The sequence below is a fragment of the Cololabis saira genome, chromosome 3, assembly GCF_033807715.1.
Source record: "Cololabis saira isolate AMF1-May2022 chromosome 3, fColSai1.1, whole genome shotgun sequence".
In the NCBI taxonomy this organism is placed as follows: domain Eukaryota; kingdom Metazoa; phylum Chordata; class Actinopteri; order Beloniformes; family Belonidae; genus Cololabis; species Cololabis saira.
This window is the reverse complement of record NC_084589.1, coordinates 34,556,542-34,578,057: the sequence shown is the minus strand read 5'-3', so window position 1 is coordinate 34,578,057 and position 21,516 is coordinate 34,556,542. Positions and strand designations below refer to the sequence as shown.

Here is a 21,516-nt window from a genome sequence, read left to right as displayed (position 1 = left end):
GTAAATATTACAACAGCATGGAGCTGACTGTCAGTGCACACATTTAGACACATCAAATCATTAGTTTCATTAATGCATTAATTTACTGAGAATTGCTTTAGAAACCACTGTGAAGTTGGAAATCATGAATTGAAGTGAGACGTGATAGTCTCTGATTCAGCTGAAAGAATCCAAGACGTCATTGGAGAAGGAACATCAAATTACTTCTTTTCAACTGGAAATGTGTAAATTGTGGCAAATATCCATGAAATATATGCTGATGAGGTACCCTGTTTAAACTTGTTGAATATCACACGTCTTCAGTATTTCTATCAGCCAGTAGTAGTTTGGTTATTATTGTGAGTAATGCTCTGAACATGGATCTGAGTAAGAAAAGGGGTGGAGTTGTCATGATGAAATCAGAAAGAAAGGTTTTGATAAGCATGACAAAGGTAAAGCCTGCGGAAATATCTCCATGAAGCTCCATGTTCCTGTCCCTCCAGCGGCTATAAGGTAGGAAACCTCCTGGGACACAGCTATAAGAAGTCAGGTTGATCAGGAGGATGGTGCAAATTCTAGACAAACTACAAGAGAAATATCCAGATGCCCAAACTGAGGTTTAAAGGTTTGTCACTAACTGTCTGATTTAAAAGTAAAGATCTCACCATCTACAAAAGAACATTATATCTAGCTCGAAAAACACAAGGTGGGGCTGCTTTGTTTGGCGTTTGGCACCAGGACTTTGAATGTGGACGGAGCGTGACGACAACCAGCTCACCGGGTGAAGGCATCCTTGTCCGGGCTGAAACATGCCGGCCATTCTCAGGAAGCTCTGCCCCAGTTGCAAGTCATGGACCTTCCTACAACAGATCCAAAACATTACCCAAAACATTAATGAAGAAAAAAAAAAAATTGTTATGATTGGGATGATGCAAGTTCATTTAGTTGATCAAAGATGGGTCAGGGCAGATGGTATTAGAAAAAGTGTTCTCTGCTGCCATCTTTAGGAAATTAGCAGTCAGTAAAAAGAAAAGTAATGATAGAAAATGTTCCTACAATTCTGTTCTTCCTACAAGAAATTGAGTTCTCAAGCTTATACATTAGATTCTCCATGGACTGTAAACAAACTGCAAAGATAAGCGCAGAGGCCTAGCCAGAAGATACAGGACTTCTTAGGCGCCACACTGGGCCATGCCTGGAAACGCCAGGTGTGTGTTTTGGTGGTGTTAGTTGGTGTTAATGGATAAGCATATGTCGCTGCGATGCAGATGTTTCTGTAACTTTTTAGTTTTCCTTACAGCCCGTCTTAATCCAGGGCATGTAGTGCATGCAGTGATCTGATCTGTCACTGATCTGTCACAGCAGTCTCTCAATGCACATTTGGAAATGAACTCCTTGCAGATTCAACAACCCTGGTAGTTTTCTGGGTAGGTCATTGTGATCTAACATGACATGCTGGATTTTCTTTGGACACAAGTCAGTTAAAATCTGCAGTTCGAACAGTCTATAACGCTGACTGGAACTTACCATTAATTGTTAAACAGTAACAGTATAGTTTATATTTGTGAAACTTGTGAAAAAAAGAGTGTTTGAAAACATATTTTTAGGTAAAAGGTAATATTATATGAATGAAGTGGACTTTGCAGGCCCTGATACTGAAAAGAAATGTATTTTAGAGGAGGAAACAGTAATATTTTTTCCACTTCTTTATGTTTTTGAGGTGCTTTTATTTCATACTTTTTTCAATGATATTTTCCGTGTTATGTTAACACCATGAAGGTTAAAGTTAATAAATGTGGCTCCATGACACTTTGAATTTGCCTCACGTGGATTTTATTTACAACCGGCTGTGTTCTTTGTCATTTCTGTACTATAAAACGATAGATATAGACAGACATACTGGGAATCACTCTTGTTTTTGTCCCATATTTGTATGATAGACAGCAGGTCAATAGAGGGAGTACTGGCACTCATTTTTTCCCCCACTTAAAGCACTGTAGCCTATATATGTAAATATGTACACATATATATGTATGTGTATATATATTTATGTATGTATGTATGTATATATATATATATATATATATATATATATATATATATATATATATATATATATAGTTTCTGAGACGGATCAGAGTAAACTGACTGGAACTTGATCAGTATGAAAAGAGATCAAAATTGCACATTGTGGGAACTTTTACAGGCTCTCAAACCTTCTGAGTCGTAAATCACAAAACTATCAACTAAGCTCTAAACTCATGAAATGTGTATGTGCATTAGAAAGTGTGTGTGTGTGTGTGTTTTCGTGTGTGTGTGTGTGTGTGTGTGTGTGTGTGTGTGTGTTTTCGTGTGCGTGTGCGTGTGCGTGTGTGAGTGAGTGAGTGATTTACAAGGGTAAGCCTGATGTGGTTGGAAAACTCATATAAACAATTTTATAAAAACGCTTACAAACTTAATTAACATGCTGTTTAAATAACAAATCCTGATCGAAAATAACACCAAGGCTTCACACAGTTGTACTGGAGGCCATGGCAACACCATCTAATCCCTTCCTAAACCCTGTTTTTAATGAATTGTTTTCTTGTTTTTGTTGTTGTTAATACAATTTTTTTTTGTTAAACCTTACTCTTAGGGGCACGGTGACGCAGCAGGTAGTGCAGCCGTTTCACAGCAAGAAGGCCCTGGGTTCAATTCAGGGCGCTGTGGGCGCTGAAGTGCGTGTTAAGTTCCCCCATGTCTTCAGTGCCCACACCCTGGGTGGGGTTGGTGAAAGGGCCTTTCTGTGTGGAGTTTGCATGTTCTCCCCGTGTTCCCATGGGTAGCTACTGTGAGCTCACAAAAACATGCAAAAGTCCTGGGCTACACATGCCCCCTCTGGCTGGAATAACGTGATCCTTCCACGCGCTACGTACGGCCAGAGAAGCCCCACCCTGTCTGGTGAAAAGAAGCGGCTGCTCATTCCTCAGGATAAGGAGGAGACCTGAGCTCAGTGCAGGGCCTCCCGGGGGGGTAGAGGGAGAAATGCCCAGGACTGTAGCTTAGGTAGAGCACTGGGTGATATAATGGTGGAAATAAACGTGGATAAAAAATGTAAAACCTTACTCTTATCTCTGTGCCCCAAATGTGCGAGTGAACCTGAGCCTGGCTTATGGTCAGCACGGATATTGTGGTGATTTTCTTTTTCATGGGTGAAATATTCCGGGTGGCATTATTGGTGTTATTAAAAAATTCATAGTAGCACCTGTGCCTACTGAGCTTGTGTGTGTGTGTGTGTGTGTGTGTGTGTGTGTGTGTGTGTGTGTGTGTGTGTGTGTGTGTGTGTGTGTGTGTGTGTGTGTGTGTGTGTGTGTGTGTGTGTGTGTGTGTGTTCATTTATGTAAAGGTTTCTTTATGTATGTTAGTTGGTATTTAAACCATCTGCAGGACTACGTGAGCAAGCAAGACCGGACACTTCTCCCCACCTCTTCAACAAAAATCCCCTTTATTGAAGAGGAAGTTCCCAAGACTATGATCATGGGGACAATACATACAAGAATAAGTTTCTATTTATTTCAGTATTAAATGACTGATGTTTAATAGAATCCACACTGTAAAAATCACAGTGTCATATTTAGAAATGTAGATTGTCATACCGGAGATATTTTGTAGGGGTTGCACCAATACACTTACTGAAATCTTGTTGCCCAATGAAGAAAAACTAGAAAGGGGAGAGGAAGAGGAACTTCAGAGCAGAATGACAGTTGGGGAGAGAAAGGACGACGACAACGAGAAAGGGAGAGGTAAACAACATCTAAATTGTTTTTAAAGTCTTGTTTCGTTGGTAGAAAGGTGTATTTTAAGGTCTGCACGTCACAATTGATGGAGTTATTAAATAATACGGATGGTCTGAAGCTAAAAGTGAGCTCCTTATTGTGAAGATCAAAATCCTTAGTACACTAATCTCACAGCTGAACGGTAAAAATCATTCAAGTACATTTAATGTATCACTGAAAAGAGATTATTAGTTGAAAGACAAATGAAGTCTGTGGAGTCCTGCAACTGTAAAGTGACTATGTAACATCCTGCACTGTATGTGTTACGTTAAATGTGGAATTTCCATTGATTCTACTGTAGTTCTGCATTTTCACCCCACTGAAATTTGTCTTGTGGACGGAGAGACTTAAAGGACCAAGCTTCAAATCGGGATGTTTGTTCTCATCTGGGCAACTCTGATGTTCTCTCTGAGAGAAAGAAGTGCTTACATAGGTAACACATCTAATCTTCTACTTTTGAATCTCAGAATTCTGCTAAGATTGAATATTATGTTTAATTTTTTAATTATTTATTTGTAGTTTCCTGTCATGCTTCCAATTTTGTGACATTTAAAGCCAGAACACATTGAACAGCTTGTGCCAAAATATACACCCCAATTATTTTCCATTGCCACCACCCACGCAGGAACCCTCTTATGTGTATATATTGTTTTCCATCATGCCACTTAGTAATGTGACTTACTCCCAGATACAAGTTGGTACCTGCTATGTGTATCTGATAGTGATTTATGAAATATTGCAGTATTTTTTAAGCATTTTCTGTAGATGACTCAAGATCCAAGAAAGCTGTGATAAAACAACACACTTTATTAAACCAAAAACACTTATGCTACAGCTAATGAACCAAAAACACTAAATGCAGGGGTGAAGAAATCAGGTTGGGAAAAAATAGTGGGGGAAATCACAGGAGGGCACATGACCTTAACACAACAACAAAATCAGAAATCACATTCAGGGGAAAACACAAAACAGGAACTCTTGCAAATTGCACAAGTGATCCAAGACCTTTTTCAGGCCATGTTCCAGAGTTGGCTGATTTAGGTGGGTATGTGGGAAATGAGGCATGGTTGTGTGCAAAACACAAGTATATTAGTTGGAAATGAATCAATGGAGGGAACAAGTGATACAGGGCGTTTGTGTGCATTGTAGAGGAAGATGGCCAGGAGCAGCCAGTCTCAGACAAACTATCACGATAGAGACCACCATGCTGCAAACTGAACAGATGCTGCAAGATAACAATAAGGTCATGGGCAATTACACTTTCCTAATTGCCTTGTGGCTGTAGCCTAACAGCTTAAGATATTTTATATTTCTTGGCTGCGGGAAAGGGCTCAGAGATGAGTCAGCTAGCATCTCTGACAAGTCTTTAAGTTGTTCACACATAACAATAAAGTGTAGACTCCCGATCGCTGACCACCAAGCAATATGCCAGCGACCCATCAGCCAGCTCTGTGAGTGGCAAATCTGGCCTGTAATCATGTAGTCTGAAAGAACCTTAGGACTAGATCCTGACAGCATTAAAGATAAACAAGGCTCAAATAAACACCAAGACTATTACAAGGTTCAGGGTGTACAGTATATGGTCAGAAAACAACGATATAGATTTTCTTGTTGCCTTCAAAGCGTAATAATGATAAACCAATGAAATGTGATTTTCAGTTTTCTAATTAAGAGATAACATTATCATGATGGTGTTTCATTTAGTACAATGCCTCCTTTCGTGCTGAGGGCCAGTTAAAATGATACACCACACAGTTGTTGTGCCAGTGTGTTTTTTGACTTTAATATTAACCTGAACCAGTCCAAAATTAGAAATATAAAAACTGTCTTTCTCTAATCTTCTTTTTTCTTTGGATCAGCAGGTGCATCAGGCAGGGAACATTGTACTAGTGGATATTGTGTCACCCTGAATGAACAACTAAGAGCTGAGGCTGGACTTTGTGTTGTGATACCATGCTCTTTCACAACTTATTTCACACCCCAGTATGTGGTTTGGTTCAAATGTGAGCCAGGACCTAAGAAATGTGTTGAATCTGACATGATATTTCACAGCAACAAGGCCAACAAAAAACCAATTCCTGGATTTAAAGGAAGAGTGTCGCTTTTGGGCTCTGAGACTGGTGGCAACTGCGGCATCATGATCAATGACCTGCAGGAGTCTGATTCTGGATCATATCAGGTCCGAGTTAATGGTCTCTTGTATGGTTCATCAAGTGGATGGACATTCACTCCAAAAACAACCATCTCTATTAACGGTAGGACACATACTTTAAATTTTATTTTCAATTCAATTTTATTTATATAGTGTCTATTACAACAGAAGTTGTCTCTAGGCGCTTTCCAGAGTCAAGCACAAATACATTTTGTCTTTTGTTGACCACTGTGTGCAGTTATTACAAGCTGAAACTCCTGTAAAAAAAAAAGCAAACAAACAACCTAACTCTTACTCACTAATATGTCAAACTATCTAGTAAAAATACGGTAATTTAAATGTAATTGGTCATCTTAAGGCTCTGCATCTGATTCCTTAAGTGGACTGTGTTTCCATCAGGTCTTAATCAGAAGCCCACGCTGAAGGTTCCTCCTCTGACAGAGGGACAAGAGAGCACGCTGACCTGCACTGCTCCTGGTCTCTGCTCGGGGTCTCGTCCTGAAATCACCTGGACATGGGGGCGGGCAGGGGAGAAGGACTCAAACATCCCAGGAAACATCACTGGTGTCCAGACTGATGAAGTGTCAGCTGTCGCACAGAGACACAGCTCAACTCTGAAGTTCAACCTCTCAGCTGATCACCACGACACCAACATCACCTGCAAGGTCAGGTTCACAGGTGGTGCAACCACAGAGGACACTGTGACTCTGAAGATGAACTGTGAGTAATGCATTCACAATCCCAAAGCCTGATATTTCACCTCTAATTAACTTTACAGCTGTACAAAGTTAGATGGCCAGGATTTGTATCTAGGCCACAGAGTCATCTGGTTGGCCCTTTGATGTCACAGATGTGAAAAGGGTTGAAATCAATGGGGATGCAGTTGTGGAGGAGGGCAGGCCTCTGAATCTGACCTGCACTGTCCAAAGCCAGTTGAACTAAATTTGGAGCAAAAATCTTTTTGTGAAGAAAAATTTAACTGACTTGAAAAAAGAAAGTGGCACATGTTCTTTTCTCATCCATAATGTGACATCGAAAGATTCTGGACTTTACAGCTGCACAGCAAAATATCTGAAGTTATATGATACTGTATTTAGGGAAGTCTTAATGTGCTTTGTAGCTATCTAATTTTCAAATATTTTGTTTAAAATGTGTTCAACAGATTTTAGGAGACCTCATGTCACTGGCATCACAACTGTTAAGGAGGGAGAGGATCTGAACCTGACCTGCAGCGTTGACAGCTTTCCTCCGTCGGTCATCAGGTGGTTGAAATCTGGAGTGGGAACTCTTTTCCAGAACGACACAGACACCTACATGTCAAACAAGACCGACTCCCGTCTGCTGAACGACTCGGACACCTACCTGCTGGAAGGAGCAAATGGGACGGGTTCCCTCTTCATCTCTAAAGTGGGAGCGGAAGATTCTGGACTCTTCATCTGCATAGCAGAATACCTGAACAACACCACGAGGGAAGAAATCAACGTTACAGTGATATGTGAGTGCACATATAGTTGATGCTTTCAACACTGTAGAATCTTTAGAGTTTCAAGTCTTATTATTCCCTCTAAATAACTTCTGTAGCTTTTCAAACTCACACTTTTCAGCTTTACAACTTCTATATTTTAATATCTTTAGAGAAAAATGCTCTACGGGTACAGAAAGTAGCAGATAATGTAAACCATTTCCTCTTTCTTTAACACTTCTTTTTTCTTTTTTTATCTACTGTTCCTGAGTCAATAGTGGACTATTAACACAGGAGCTTGCATCACGTTATGGAGCCATAGGCAGTTTACTGACTTCCGCAGAGAAGAAATAGTCAGTGCATACAATTAATCCTTTTACGAGGCAAGGCAAGTTTATTTATATAGCACAATTCAACACAAGGTAATTCAAAGTGCTTTACATTGACATTAAAAGCGGCAAAACATAATTAAACAGTAAATAGCAAATAAAATGAAATACAATTATGAGAAAAGAAGGTAAAATAATAAAAGCACTCGTTGATAATTTAAGAGTATGCTTAAATAACGAATAAATGAAATAAAATGATAAGAAAAGAAGTAAAATAATAAAAAGCACAAGCTGTTAAAAATAAGTGCAGTAGAATACAGCAGGCAAGTATTTAATTTAGGAGTACGCTTGAGTAAACAGTAATGTTTTTAGGCCTGATTTAAAGGAGCTGACAGTTGGTATTACATATTACATATATAGTACTTAGCTACTTCCTAAGGTACACCTACAATATAGCTGATAAAATGCTGAGTGTATTACACACATGCAAAATAAAGAATGTATCTTTAAATAATATCAGAAGGTATTCAAACTGATATTGTAGATCAGTGATTTTCAACTGGTGTTCTGGGACCCAGAAGTGGACCCGTTTTGGATGGGTTGCAGGTCTTTGCCTCAGTCAAAGTTACATAGTTTTGAGCCTTTTTGGAATTACTTCTTGGTTGTCGCACTTTTTTTATTTCATATTGGAAATCGTGAATTGAATCGTCACTAATTCTGTACAAGCTGAGGTTTAAACTGCACCAGCTTTTCACTAAATACATTTGAGAAGTTGAACTTTTTCCACAATTTGGACTACGGCTTCTCATCGAGCGGCGATAGTGGGTCCCGGAGCCGGAGCAGTCGAGAACCGCGGATCAACTGATGATCGATCAACAACACTCAAGGGATCAAAGGAAACATTCAATTTTTTCTTTCATTCAAAGTTCTAAAATAGCCTTAAACTACTATATCAGGCCATCTAGGTCTCATTTTGGGAATGCATGATTGATTAGGCAACACAACACAAATTTCTGCTCATGCAACCATTTGTTGCCTCAGCAGATTTGCTCAGATAAACCCTGCTCATGCACCTACTGTATCTCCACATGGGGTCAGGCCTTTCTCCCTTAGACATGTTCACATGAAAAATAAACACCCTCCAATCGTCTTGGCTGCTGTGGCACATGACTGGCAGTAACACGTCTGATTGGTTTAGGAAGGTAACCAGTGACAGCAGAATGATCAGAGCGGCTGAAACAGACCCAGGCAGTTTCTGAGACGGATCAGAAGAAAACTGACTGGAGCTTGATCAGTATGAAAAGAGATCAAAATTGCACATTGTGGGAACTTTTACAGGCTCTGAAACCTTCTGAGTCGTAAATCACAAACTAACCTACATATAAAACATGCAAACTATCAACTAAGCTGTGAAATAAACTCATGAAATGTGTATGTGCATTAGAAAGTGTGGTAATGTGTGGTAATGGCCAAGACGAAATGTGGGTGTTTGTTGGTGGTGTGTCCTCATGTCGTCATGCGCTTTGGAGATGTGATTCAGGAGATGTAGTAACTGACAGAGATTAGAAGGAAGAGGCTAATGAATTTGGTTGCACTCTTTGAAATCCACCTCGTTCTTGCAAATTTGACACGCATCATCAATTCCACCTAAAAAGATATGCCTTTATTATAAGACATCTCTTTAACCTCCTCAAAACTATCTCTTATACCGAAAATTGACAACATGCTGAAACACTCCGCAGATAAAAGGAGACCTAGGATCACTGGGAGCACAACTGTTAAAGAGGAAGAGCATCTCAATCTAACCTGCAGCGCTGACAGCTTCCCCCCATCACTTGTAATGTGGACCAAACGTGGATCCAACACGAGCCTGCACTTGGGAGCGAACTCCGACGGTAACTATGGATCTGCCCAGCTTCTCATCCCCAATGCCACGGCGGAGGATTCAGGAGAGTACGCCTGCACTGCAAAACATCGGAACTCCTCGGAGACTGTGTATGCTGATGTGACTGTAACTTGTAAGTAGATGTTGCTGATCTGGATTTGGAGAGTCATCCTCACATCTCACTGTTGCTTGTCGGGACTGTTGTGGTTGCAGGGTTTCGAAAAATCCGACATGATTCTGGATGTGTGCTTCGGTCGGAGGCTCTGATCTGTGTGTGCATCAGCGAGGGCTCTCCTGTACCCACCGTTGAATGGCCGCTGCTGCAGAAACACACTGAGTACTCTGTTTTTACCACAGTGTCACAACACACTGTTAACAGCTCCATCACCGTCACTGGAAAAGACCATCGCAACATCACTGTTGAATGTCGCAGCAGCAATGAAAAAGGGGAAGCAACAGAAAAACTCCCAATCCTGCAAGACACAACAGGAGGTACATGTTTTCCTCTAATCACCTCTGTCACTTTTTCACCACTGCTTTGCATTAGTGTTGTCATTAACGTTTCTATCATAGGACAAAAAAACATTTGGGGAAGAATTTTGCGGCTGGATGTCATCATTTCCTTCCTGACTGGATTACTCCTGTCAGCTGTCATTTGTTGTTTGGTCAAAACGTGCAGAAGGTGCGTCATTACTATTTCAACATGATTTTTTTGTTGTTATTCGTATTAGATATGTGTACATACATTTTAACCTGATTTAATTTCGACCCGTTTGATGACACACCGACAGATATAAGACTGTACTGCTATTTTGAGTTTGTTTCTTAAATGCTTTTTATTATATTTTCCTGCTTTTACGTGATGATTTCAGTTTCTATAGTTTTTTCTGATTGCAAAGCACTTTGGTCAATCTTGTCATTTTATAAATGTGGTCTATGAATACATTTGACCTTGACCTTGACTTTTCTGCAGGAAGAAAACGGAAAGCCCCGGAAATGTAGACGAGACTTGGGAGATGATGACAGATCAGGATAATCAAGAGAATCGTCTGGTATCTTTCATCACAAATACTCACCACGAGTGTAGTTTGAGGGAGGATGTTTCAGGTTTAAGGGGATTAATTGTTCCTTGTGTTTATTTATTATACACTGAGGTGCAATAATACTTTTTTTTTTTTAAATACACACTTTTGTACATTTCAGGACCACATTCAATTTAAAAAAGTGGAAACTCACCATGATTGGCAAAAAAAAATCTGATTTAAAAAAAAAAAAGAAAAGGAAACATGACAATTAACACGGAAGCAGTTTAAAGTTGCTCATTTGCAAAGAGGAAGTTTTCTTTTTTTTATTATTATTTCCACTCTGTTAACACCATGTCTTCTTTAACAGCCACAGTTTCATTTGTACTGCTTTCAAGTCCGCTAGTAACACGTGTTACAAAAAACACGTCTGAATTTCCTGTTTTTTCTGCAATTATTTGCCGTGAAATGTGATTCAGCCTTCACCATAGTTACAGTACTCGACAGTTACAAGGTGTTAACGCTTATTAATAATGATCATTTCTCATGTCTTCACTGAACGCATTCTGAAAATATTCTGCGGGGGGCTTACTTTGATATTTAGATTGTGCAGATAGTGTAGGATATTTTGGTTAACGTGAGAATTTGTACCCTTTTTGCATAAAGCACAGTGTATTCTTCTTGACTTTTTTTCCCCCGCAAATTCTTATTTCTAAACTTCAGAGGGGGTGCACCAGGTTGTTTTTTCTTCTTCTTCCCAAACCTTTAATTGTTACCCTTTGGTTCCGAGCTTGGCTTGAAACCCACTTTACTTTTTGTATCCATAGTACTAAACCAGGTCCATTTATAGACATAGTCGGTCTGACTGTGGGCTGATGGATGACTGGACAATTTGAGATGACTTTGCAGCTCGCTCTGGCTTTATGCAGATCAAATACTCTTGATCTTATGTCATCGGGGGTTTTGGCCTGGGAATGTTTATTGGGTGCTTTTAGTCGAGACATGAGAAAATACAACTGTGTGTTCTCGGCTTAAGCACATTGTGCTCATCTGTTATTCTAACTGAAGGTCAGATCACATGACTTGAAGAATGGTTTGCAGTTTATAAAACAGGAAGACAAGAGAAATAACATGCCCAGTGTTGGCTTTTTGAACATGCTGTATGAGATAAATCTTTTTCTTTGCATCTAACAGATCTACAACAACCTACCTGAGAATCAGAACGGTCTCCAAGAGGGAGCTATGAATGCAGCCATGGTGGTGGAGAAAGCAGTCACCGAATCCAACTGGGAGTCAAATGATGTGGACTATGCCAACATTGATTTCTCTGCGTTGAAAAGAAAGAGTCCCGGGGAGGCGGCGAAGGAGCGAGAGAACACTGAGTATGCTGAAATTAAGACAAAAGTAAAGGAGGAAAGGGGAGACGATGATGGAGAGGAAGGGGAAATGTCGGAGGTCAAAGAAGGAGGAGAAGAGCTGATGGATGCAGATGAGGATACACAAGGCCAAGCGCCGGAAGTGGAGGAAGAGGCGGATGGGGCAGAAGAGACAGATGGAGCAGTGTACACCAGTGTGAAGGACTTAATTGAGGAGGTCTGAGGACTGTGTAGCATTATTTCCAGCTTGTTCCGTCTTCTGATTGTGCTGTCATGGTTCTTAACCTTTACCTGCTCAGAGAGGACCACCGGGTCTGAGATTATTTTTTGTACTTCCTGAGTATATCATGGTTAGCCTTTGGGATACATTTACTGGGATTGTCCACTCCATGGAAGATTGTGTGCTTTAGACTACTTTTCACTTAGACTGATAAACCCCAGATAGTCTGGAACCATTTTTATCAGCTTTTCCAGATTGATGTGCTGCAACAATTACTTCTTTAAGACCATTGGTTATGTCTTTCGGTTAAACATTATGCAAACACACACTTGAAGAGGTTTTTTATTCCAGTGCTGGAGGTCCGGTGTCCCGCATGAATAGATCATCATTTGCATGACAGCAGGTCTGCACAAGTCTGTTAATAACACAGCGATTTCAGTATGTGTGTGTGTGTGTATATATATATATATATATATATATATATATATATATATATATATATATATATATATATATATATATATGTGTATATGTATATGTATGTGTGTGCGTGTGTGTGTGTGTAGATTGTAGTATGTTTTTTAGTTATACAGTTCTGTGAGGAAACTGAGTGTTTGAAGATAAACCCACCAGCCAGCAGGTCCATGGAGAAAGGTCATCTCAGTTTCTGGAAGTGAAAAGTCTTTTCTTTCCCACTTTTTCACGTTGCACTTTCAGTGATCTTAGTCCTCTTTGGTAGAAATTTTAATTTTTCCTTCAAATTATTTTTCCCTTTTTTTATCCCCCTTTACTTGAGGGAACAATAAAATATAGTAGACTTCCAAGAGGGCTGGTGAAGGAAACACACTCACGCGCACACAAACAGTGCCGTTGACCAAATACTCACAATGGCCTTATCCAGCTCACCCAGTTGTCACATTTACATAGCAGCAGGTGAAATAAGGGGAAAAATACTTGTATGTATTGTGCAGTCATGCATTGCAATTAAACTGAGATTGACAAACCTGCAGCGTACTTTTCAGTGTTGCAGTCTCTGTTGTGCTTTAACTTCTCTGTGTTTCTAAAGCGAGGTTTGTAGATGAAACAACACAAATCACAATTTGACAAAACAGAAAAAAAATCACTATAGCTGATACTGTTTTCACGTTTTACTCACAGTGAAGTCTTTCTTTTTATTTTTTCATTATTTTTTTCCTGGTTGTTTGGTTGAGGTTGCCTTTGTTATCTTTGTTGACGTTGTTGGTCTGTAGACATTACCTCCCCATTTTAAAATGTAGTGTGGAAATCAGCGTGGCCCCTCATGAGCAGTATCCGAAACATTGTCTTTACTTATTTCCCCAACAGAAACTACATTCTTTAAATAAAGTCAGGGAGTGAAGTTTCTGTAGTGTTTGTGTCTCTAAGCAATGAAAAGGCTTAAAGATACCAAGAACTGACCAAAACAGGAAGTTACAAGGGACAAAATGAGAACATGGGGTTTCCAGTGTTGGCAACGATAAATCAATAATTAGCTCAGTGGTGACGTTGCTGAGAAGCTTCACCACAAAATAACTCAGCTTTTACAACAATACTGTTAGATATATAGAAGATCTTTCGAAGATGCTCAAAGCAGAAATCCAGAATTTAAATATACACAGTCCGATTTTTCTTTTATAAATCCAATCTTTTTTCTCACATATGAATAAACAACTGAATCTTTCCTTTTGTTTAAGATCTGCCTGGTGTGATTTATTTGGTACATTCTGTACCGGTGGACATTTGAAACTTTAAACCAAGTAGCTTGAAAATGGTTTTGTGAGTCCTTCCAGGCCGATGTACGGCAGCAGCTGCTTCTCTAAAACAACTGCTTGTGTCTTTCCTTCCTGACCATATGTTGACACCGCTTGCACTCTTGAATTCATGTTGTTCAAGTTACAGATCACTTCCCCTTTTAAACATATATTGCAGGAGTCAGTCTGCTTAAAAGTTTACAGTATCTGAATCATTATCTTTACTTTTTTTTTTTAAACAAAATAAAGTTTTTTGTTATTTTTTAAACAATTTTGCCCTCTTTAGGTAAGGGACGTTGCTGCAGACGCAGCTTAAAGATTCGCCCCAACGGACTCGCAGCTGGCAAGACCTTTAACACCTGCCCGTCCTTAGCAACCACAGGGACATCGACAGCATCCACAAATTAACAGAATTTAGCAAATGGTCAAACCCCCCTTTCACCGTGTATTCTACATCACTGTCAAAACAACATAAGAAATACAAAAAAAATTGGAGTGCCTTATTGTCACGTTGATGAATATCATTTTAACTAAGTGTGAGAATGTCAGAAAGTCACCGTGAGAGAGGAAATGATGATCAGCAGTGCAAACTTCCTGGAAACTTTCTGGAGTGTAAAGAAGGAAGAAGTAGAAAAAGACGATGTTGAGAAGAAGAGACAGTCTACAGAAAAAAATTAAGAGCAGAGATCTGTGAGGCGGACAAGAGAACGGTAAAGATCATCTCACTACTTTCTTCTGAATCTGAAGTTCATCCTACACTGAAGCCACAACGTGCTTTTTTTTTCATTTACACAGCATTTGATTGGAGAATATCTGAAGCTCAGGATTGTTTTTTATATTTACAGTTCAGTAATTTAAATGACCATTTATTACAAAGGAATTCACGCTAAAACAACATATTGAGATTCTGAGATAATGTGTTCAATTACAAAGTTGTTGAATGTGCAGCATCCTGAATTCTAATCTACGCTGCCAACCATGACAGGGTTTCAACCAGCGAAGACTTGGTCCTGTGGAGGAAAATGACTGGCTGTCCATATCCAGTCAGGATGTTTGCTGTCAGACTGCTGATTCTGGTCTTCGTTGTCAAAGGTAGGAGAAGCAACATCCACTTTTAGAAGGAGTTTACAAGAATGTTTACATCTTTAATTTTTTTCATCTTGAAAAATTCAGTTCTCATTTTTGAGCTCTCTGAAATGTTGGTTTAGTACTGTTGTTCACATTCCTTTACATGAACACTTTTCAGATGTCTCTACAATAAGCATGGCTAGAGGCAATAATAACAGTACCTTCAGTTGCAAAGTGACTCAACACAATGTGGGAGATCCCTTCTGTTCATGCACATTACAGCTTGAAAACGCTACAAATATTTATCTAACATGTGAGTAGTTTTCAGGTGTTTATAGAAAGAATAAATTCACCATCGTGTCCTTTATTCTGATTTTGGAGCCACATGTTTTTAGGAAGATTTTCTTGATTTAAACGTACTGTTTGTGTGCTGTTCCCTTCATCCGTGTTTACAGTTTACTGTCAAAATGTCTCGGAAAACTGCACATGTCAGGTTCAGACAAAGAACCTGACCTGTGACGTTGCTGCTACAACTACACCTACAACTTTGGGAAATGTCAGCAGCACCACCCCAAATCAAGTCAGCACTGTCGGCGTTGTGACAACTGCAGGAAACTCTTCCATCGAGCATAGTAAGACACGGAAGAGGATGTGTGTGTGTGTGTGTGTGTGTGTGTGTGTGTGTGTGTGTGTGTGTGTGTGTGTGTGTGTGTGTGTGTGTGTGTGTGTGTGTGTGTGTGTGTGTGTGTGGCTTCTCTTTTAAAATCTACAGTTTTATGCAGACCAAAGTTGTCTTTTACCCGTTTCTCTCACAGGTCTTTCCACACAACTGTTAAAGACGATGGAAAAGCTGCCGCCTATCGCTCTTTTTTCTGCTGGGGTTATAGTCGGGATGACAGTCTCAGCCATCATCGCTTGTTTGGCAGTGAAGTGTCAGAGGTAAAGTAGGACATTTTGAAGTTTATTCAAGCACCCAATACTGTTGATTCTTCAGAATGCTCATGAACAGTTAAAAGCTTAACTTGGATTAGTTCCCTTGCCAAAAATGCTCCCGTATTTAACTTTTCTTATCAGAACCCCTGTGGGTCATTATAATGGCACACAATGAGCAGCGTCACTGTACACGTCCGTGTTACATGATACATACACTTATCAGCACATGCAGCACAGGCGTGAGAGATAGATCACAGTTTGACCCTTTTTGTCTGGAGCAGGGGTCGGCAACCCGCGGCTCTAGAGCCGCATGTTGCTCTTTAGCGCCGCCCTAGTGGCTCCCTGGAGCTTTTAAAAAAAAGTTTGACCTTTTTTTCCTTTCTTTCTTCCTTTCCCTTTTTTTCTCTTTTTTTTCTTTTTTCTTCTTTTTTTCCTTTTTTTCTTTTTCCTTTCGTTTTTAATCTCGACATTTCGACTTTTTTCTTGAGATTGTACTTCAACATTAATCTTGACATTTCTACTTTTTTCTCGAAATTTTGACTTTTTTCTCAACATTTCAACTTTTTTCACGAAATTTTTACTATTTCCTTGACATTTCAACTTTTTTATCAACATTTCTACTTTTTTCTGAACATTTCAACTTTTTTCACGAAATCTTTACTATTTCCTCAACATATCGACTTTTTTCTCGAAGTGCATAATGAAAAAAAAAATCTTCCCCCAGTTATAACTAATATAGAAACATGCAGCATGTGTTTGCGTTCATTCTAAGGCTTATACAATACTTTTTTGCGGCTCCAGACATATTTGTTTTTTGTGTTTTTGGTCTAATATGGCTCTTTCAACATTTTGGGTTGCCAACCCCTGGTCTGGAGAGCGGCCGGACTGACCAGAAACGTCAGACCTGCGAAAGACCCATTTCAACTGTAGCTGTTATTCAATAATCCATTTTATTTTTCATTAGTTATGGTTATAAAGTAACACTTATGCTAACACTTGCTAACATTCTTTCACAGTTACAAGAAAAGGTCAATAAATTTGTCTGAAGACCTGGAGATGGTGACAACTCAAACGGCTTCAAAGGTAATCAAATAATTAGATACATTATCAGATAAATTCATGTTTATCAGTTTTTTCAGGACTTTATAAACCACAGTGAGCATCGTTTTGAGCTCCTGTTATTTGCCTGAATTGTGAATGATTAAAAAGACGAATAAAATGACCTGAGAGTGATCCAGTGAAGACGGTAACTTTGACAGTTGCAGTGCAGGTTTCTCCTGCCGAGGATGCAGGCGAGCTGCCGATGTGAGTGTAAAAGGAATCGAGGGAGTCAGTCCAGCTGTGATCCGCCATCACAACATGTACATGTCTTTGATGCCTAAATGAAAAGTTTATCAGGTGGCTATTGAAATCCTCAACTCTTTATCAGCTTGGTTCAGAGGTGGACAACCTCCTCGCCTCCACATTGCATCAATAGTTCTGCACAAGATTGAACAACTGCGCCTTTCGCACGAAACTATGAGTCCCATAACAACCTCTACATGATGAAGTCCTTTAATCCTTTGATTTAGTCCTTTAATCGTTAATCCATCCAATCATAAATCTGACCCTCTGAGCTGGTGTGAAGCTCCTCTAACATGAGCTGTGCTGCATTACAACTTTACTAAGTATTCACTTCATCTCATTATTCCATCATTAATTAATTTAATTAGACTGCTGTAAAGTGTGGCACCCAGAAAAGATGTATCTCATGAAGCCAGAACCATTAGCTAAGCAGCAGCCAGACAGACAGCTAGAAGGCACAGTTGGCTCCCGGCACTAAATACATGGCCTTTATTTGCTTTAAAAGACCACTCCCTTACACCGTGAAATCCTTACAAGCCCACCCTTGTCTTACTCTACACATTAAATAAAATATTTTGAACTGAACTGAACTGAATAAAAGATATATGCGAAACCCATCCAATTCTTACTTTGCTTGCTTGTCCTTAAATAAACAGATGAAAATGATAAATGTGTGAAAATCAAGCGCTTGACAGAAATAATCAAAGTGAATATGAAGCTGATAGTGTTAATGTAATGAAGGTAGCTCCAGAGATGCACTGTGCAGTTTTTATTCCACACTGGATGGTCTTCCTCTCCCACGCGGTGCGGTTTCGGTGCCACAGAGTGTGGCAGAGTGTGTATTGACAGGTTCTGCTCTACTCCTGTAGAAGGAGCTATTGAGAATTTCTGGTTGACATTTTTTATCAGCTCTCTTAAAAAGGAAAGTTTCTGGGATTGGATGATGAGTTGATGTGTGTTTGTGAGACCAAGTCAGATCATCACTGGTGTGCGTTCCAGTGATTTTTAAGGTTTATTTATTTTTTCTTTAACTAATACAGATTGATATTATATGTTTTCCAAATTATTTTGAAGTTGATCTTGAAACTTTAAGAGAAATTTCAATTTTCTGCATCCTTTAGGTCCAGAATAAAGAAAAGATACACAAATGTCACATCAAATGTCGAATCGAATGTATGTTGATTATTAATTCTGGCTCACTGACAGTACTGACAAACACAGTAATATTGATAAATAAATAAAAGATTTGCTCTAAGAATAAGTCAAAATGATGATGGCACAATCAGCAATAAGCATAACTTTCATGATGTTGTTTTTTTCTTTTAAAAGTAATGATAAGAGGTCCAAAGATAGCAGTTTTTACAGTTTTAAATCCCCTGGAGGAACAACTAAAAGGTTTTGGACAATGGACATGTTTGTCCAGTAGGGGGCGCTGCTGTTCTTTGGTTGTACATGTCAGAGACATAAGCGGGTATCGTAAATGTCTCATGATAGTCAGTTCCCTGAAAAAAAAATGTAACTCTTTATCTGATGCCGTGCCAAAACAAATGACACCAAGTCCATTTAATCAGTAATATAGTTTTACAAAGCAATGTTAAAGTTACTTTCAGCTGTTCTTGTGATTTCATCATAAAACAGAATAAAAATGAACTCCCATGTAAAACTCTGAAAGCAGAATAGCTTGTATTATTGTAAGAAATGTCAGGAAATGCAAGACTGATGGGGCTCTCGTGATGCCCGACATAATATCACTAAAGAAAGACATATTCCACTCATAATGTTAGAAATACGTCTGCAAAAAAAACTTCACATAACATGAATAATGTATTTAAAATTTGAAAAATCATTAAAAAGACAAACAAGCAGATTATCGCCAGCAAAATGCATAAAAAGGTTACTGCTAAGTCTTCCATGACTGACGTTTACCGGTGCATATCAAAGTTTCTTATTTCATACAATTTTCTGAATTATAAAACGACATGCCATTCTGCACCTTTCAGGTTGAAGATGATGAGATCCAAGATGAAGAGGCAGCAGCAGAAGGAGGAGTCGAGTCCGACGAGCTGCTGGTACCTTATGGGGAAGTTGCACCAAAAGAGGCCGAGTACTCCGCCATCGACTTCTCAGCGATGAGAAGGAAAACTGAAGAGGAGGAGAATGAGAAACGGGAAACCACAGAGACTGAGTACGCTGAGATTAAGAGAGAGGAATTAGAGCAGAGACGGAACAATAACGGAGAGGACGGTGAAATGTTGGTGTACTCTAACGAGAATGAGGTAACGACGAAGGCCGATGAGGAGCTGAGCCAGAATCAGAACCCCAGTCCGCCGGCTGAGGATGCTTATTCCAACCTCAAAGAAATAATGGCCCAGACTTCAGATGTGGACGTTGGTGAAGTCACAGAATGATTAAGTTTGATCTTGTTCTCGTACTGTATTTGAAGCTCAGGTGTCACTTTGAGGCCTTAAAAATAGATTTAACCACCATTTCATGAGAACCCCATCAATCCATTTGTCGATAGGCTAGAACTGGCACCAAAAAGAAAAAAGTTTGAAATTAGGTTGGTGGCTGTAGATTATGGTTGATTGCGGCAGTATATCCGCAGCAACACAGTCTTGTGTTACAAGTCCACGATCAAGGTCTTCTTTTAATGATGAACAGAAAAGTGAGCACACAGAGAAGCTAGTATTATAAACACTCCGTTGTTGCGTTGTCATCGACTCCATTCTGTTAGTTCTTTGAGAGAAAGTCAACATTAGTTCACATCTATTTCATGTTTCACTCACTTGCACAGAGACTGAAAATTGTGCTGAAAGTAAAACCATGGTCTAACCGACCGAGACTTTATGGATAAACTCATTTTCAAAAGAAAACTCCAACTAACAAACAATAGTTATTGTAATGAATGAAGCAGAAACTCCCTAATTTGACTTGTCCACACAAATAAGTTCTATTGTTCATACTTTGATGTTTGCCTCTTGTGTTAATGCTGAAAAAAGAGAGCCAAACTCCATCACTGGCTCATTATAATCTATAGAAATGAATAATACATTGAACATTAATCAGTCCACCTTGCTGACATCCAGACCCAGACCAGTCAAGGTCAGAAGGAGAGAGACTTCTGCCACTGAGGTGGGTCAGGATTTGATCATTTGTGATGCAATCCTATCAGAATTTGATGGAAATAGATAGGTATAGTACATTGGAACATATCAGTCAAATTGTACAACATAAGGACTATAACTTTTATTTATGATGAAAATGTAAGATTAGAAGGAGGAAGGAGCTTAGAGATGTACATATGTGGAAACTTTTTTTTTTAACTTAGAAATGTGGTGCATAAAAATGGTTACAGAAATAACTTGAAACGGATAGAATTTAAAGCCATTTCATGAACATTGAATAATGAAAATTGTGTCTTCTCCAGACTGCATGTTTCAGCTTTTTCCACAGATGTAGGATTTAGACCAGGGCTCATTAGAGGGCTTATTATCCTCGGGTGTTTTTAGTTGTGTGCTGTGGGTCCGTATCCTGTTGGAGGACCCATGACCTGAGTGTCTTGGCAGTCTTGAGATTTTATTCTAACCATGACACCAAACAGCAGGGTGACAACTTTTTACCTTTGACTAGTCATACTGAAAGATTGAAAACACACACAGTGCCTTTTGTGGAACACACTTTAGTTTAACATGTCACTATTTTATAGTAGTACCAAATAATTTTTATAGGCCAGTTTCTTTTCTTTTTTTTTTCCTTTTTTTTTAACTATGATGCTGTTGAACCACAAGTGAAAAAGAATGTCTGATTTTTCATGAATCAATGTACTGCAAATTATTATTTATTATTAATTTTGTTAGTTATTTCAGTGAGCATTGGGGGTTTTTGTCTTTAATTCTTTGATGGACAGATACCAACACAGTGTATACTACCTACCTGTGTATAAGAACCATATCAGCCTGATACAAACATTATTCGGTTCTGCTTTAAAATACAATATCTGGAGCAATTCAAATCACATTTTTTTTTTTTTTATATAAAAACTTACATCAGGGCTCCGTGCGACGGGGCTGTTAGGAGGTTAAATTGACATTCAAACCAACATAGACGTGTAAAATTTTTCAGTGTCAGGTGGTTTTTGTACTGATGTGAAGAGCTGCTCTGC

General features: G+C 39.1%; 1 protein-coding gene across 1 annotated transcript; it reads left to right on the top strand.

Annotated features, from left to right (window-relative positions):
- Positions 1-3,716: 3,716 nt before the first annotated feature.
- Positions 3,717-21,102, top strand: LOC133440636 (myelin-associated glycoprotein-like). The gene is made up of 17 exons (XM_061717959.1): positions 3,717-3,761; positions 4,096-4,227; positions 5,654-6,049; positions 6,346-6,666; positions 7,109-7,441; positions 9,480-9,755; positions 9,836-10,114; positions 10,196-10,304; positions 10,596-10,674; positions 11,839-12,240; positions 14,694-14,719; positions 14,995-15,101; positions 15,256-15,390; positions 15,533-15,709; positions 15,893-16,016; positions 17,027-17,093; positions 19,355-21,102. The coding sequence occupies exons 2-17, from the start codon at positions 4,167-4,169 to the stop codon at positions 19,760-19,762; spliced, it is 3,300 nt and encodes a 1,099-aa protein (XP_061573943.1). The 5' UTR covers positions 3,717-3,761; positions 4,096-4,166; the 3' UTR covers positions 19,763-21,102.
- The last annotated feature ends 414 nt before the right edge of the window (positions 21,103-21,516 follow it).

Excerpts from the sequence above, each read along its gene's own strand:
- LOC133440636 (XM_061717959.1), top strand. The coding sequence starts at position 4,167 with ATGTTTGTTCTCATCTGGGCAACTCTGATGTTCTCTCTGAGAGAAAGA. Across the intron at positions 6,667-7,108 it reads TGTGACTCTGAAGATGAACT|ATTTTAGGAGACCTCATGTC; the intron begins GTGAGTAATGCA and ends TGTGTTCAACAG. Across the intron at positions 7,442-9,479 it reads AATCAACGTTACAGTGATAT|ATAAAAGGAGACCTAGGATC; the intron begins GTGAGTGCACAT and ends AACACTCCGCAG.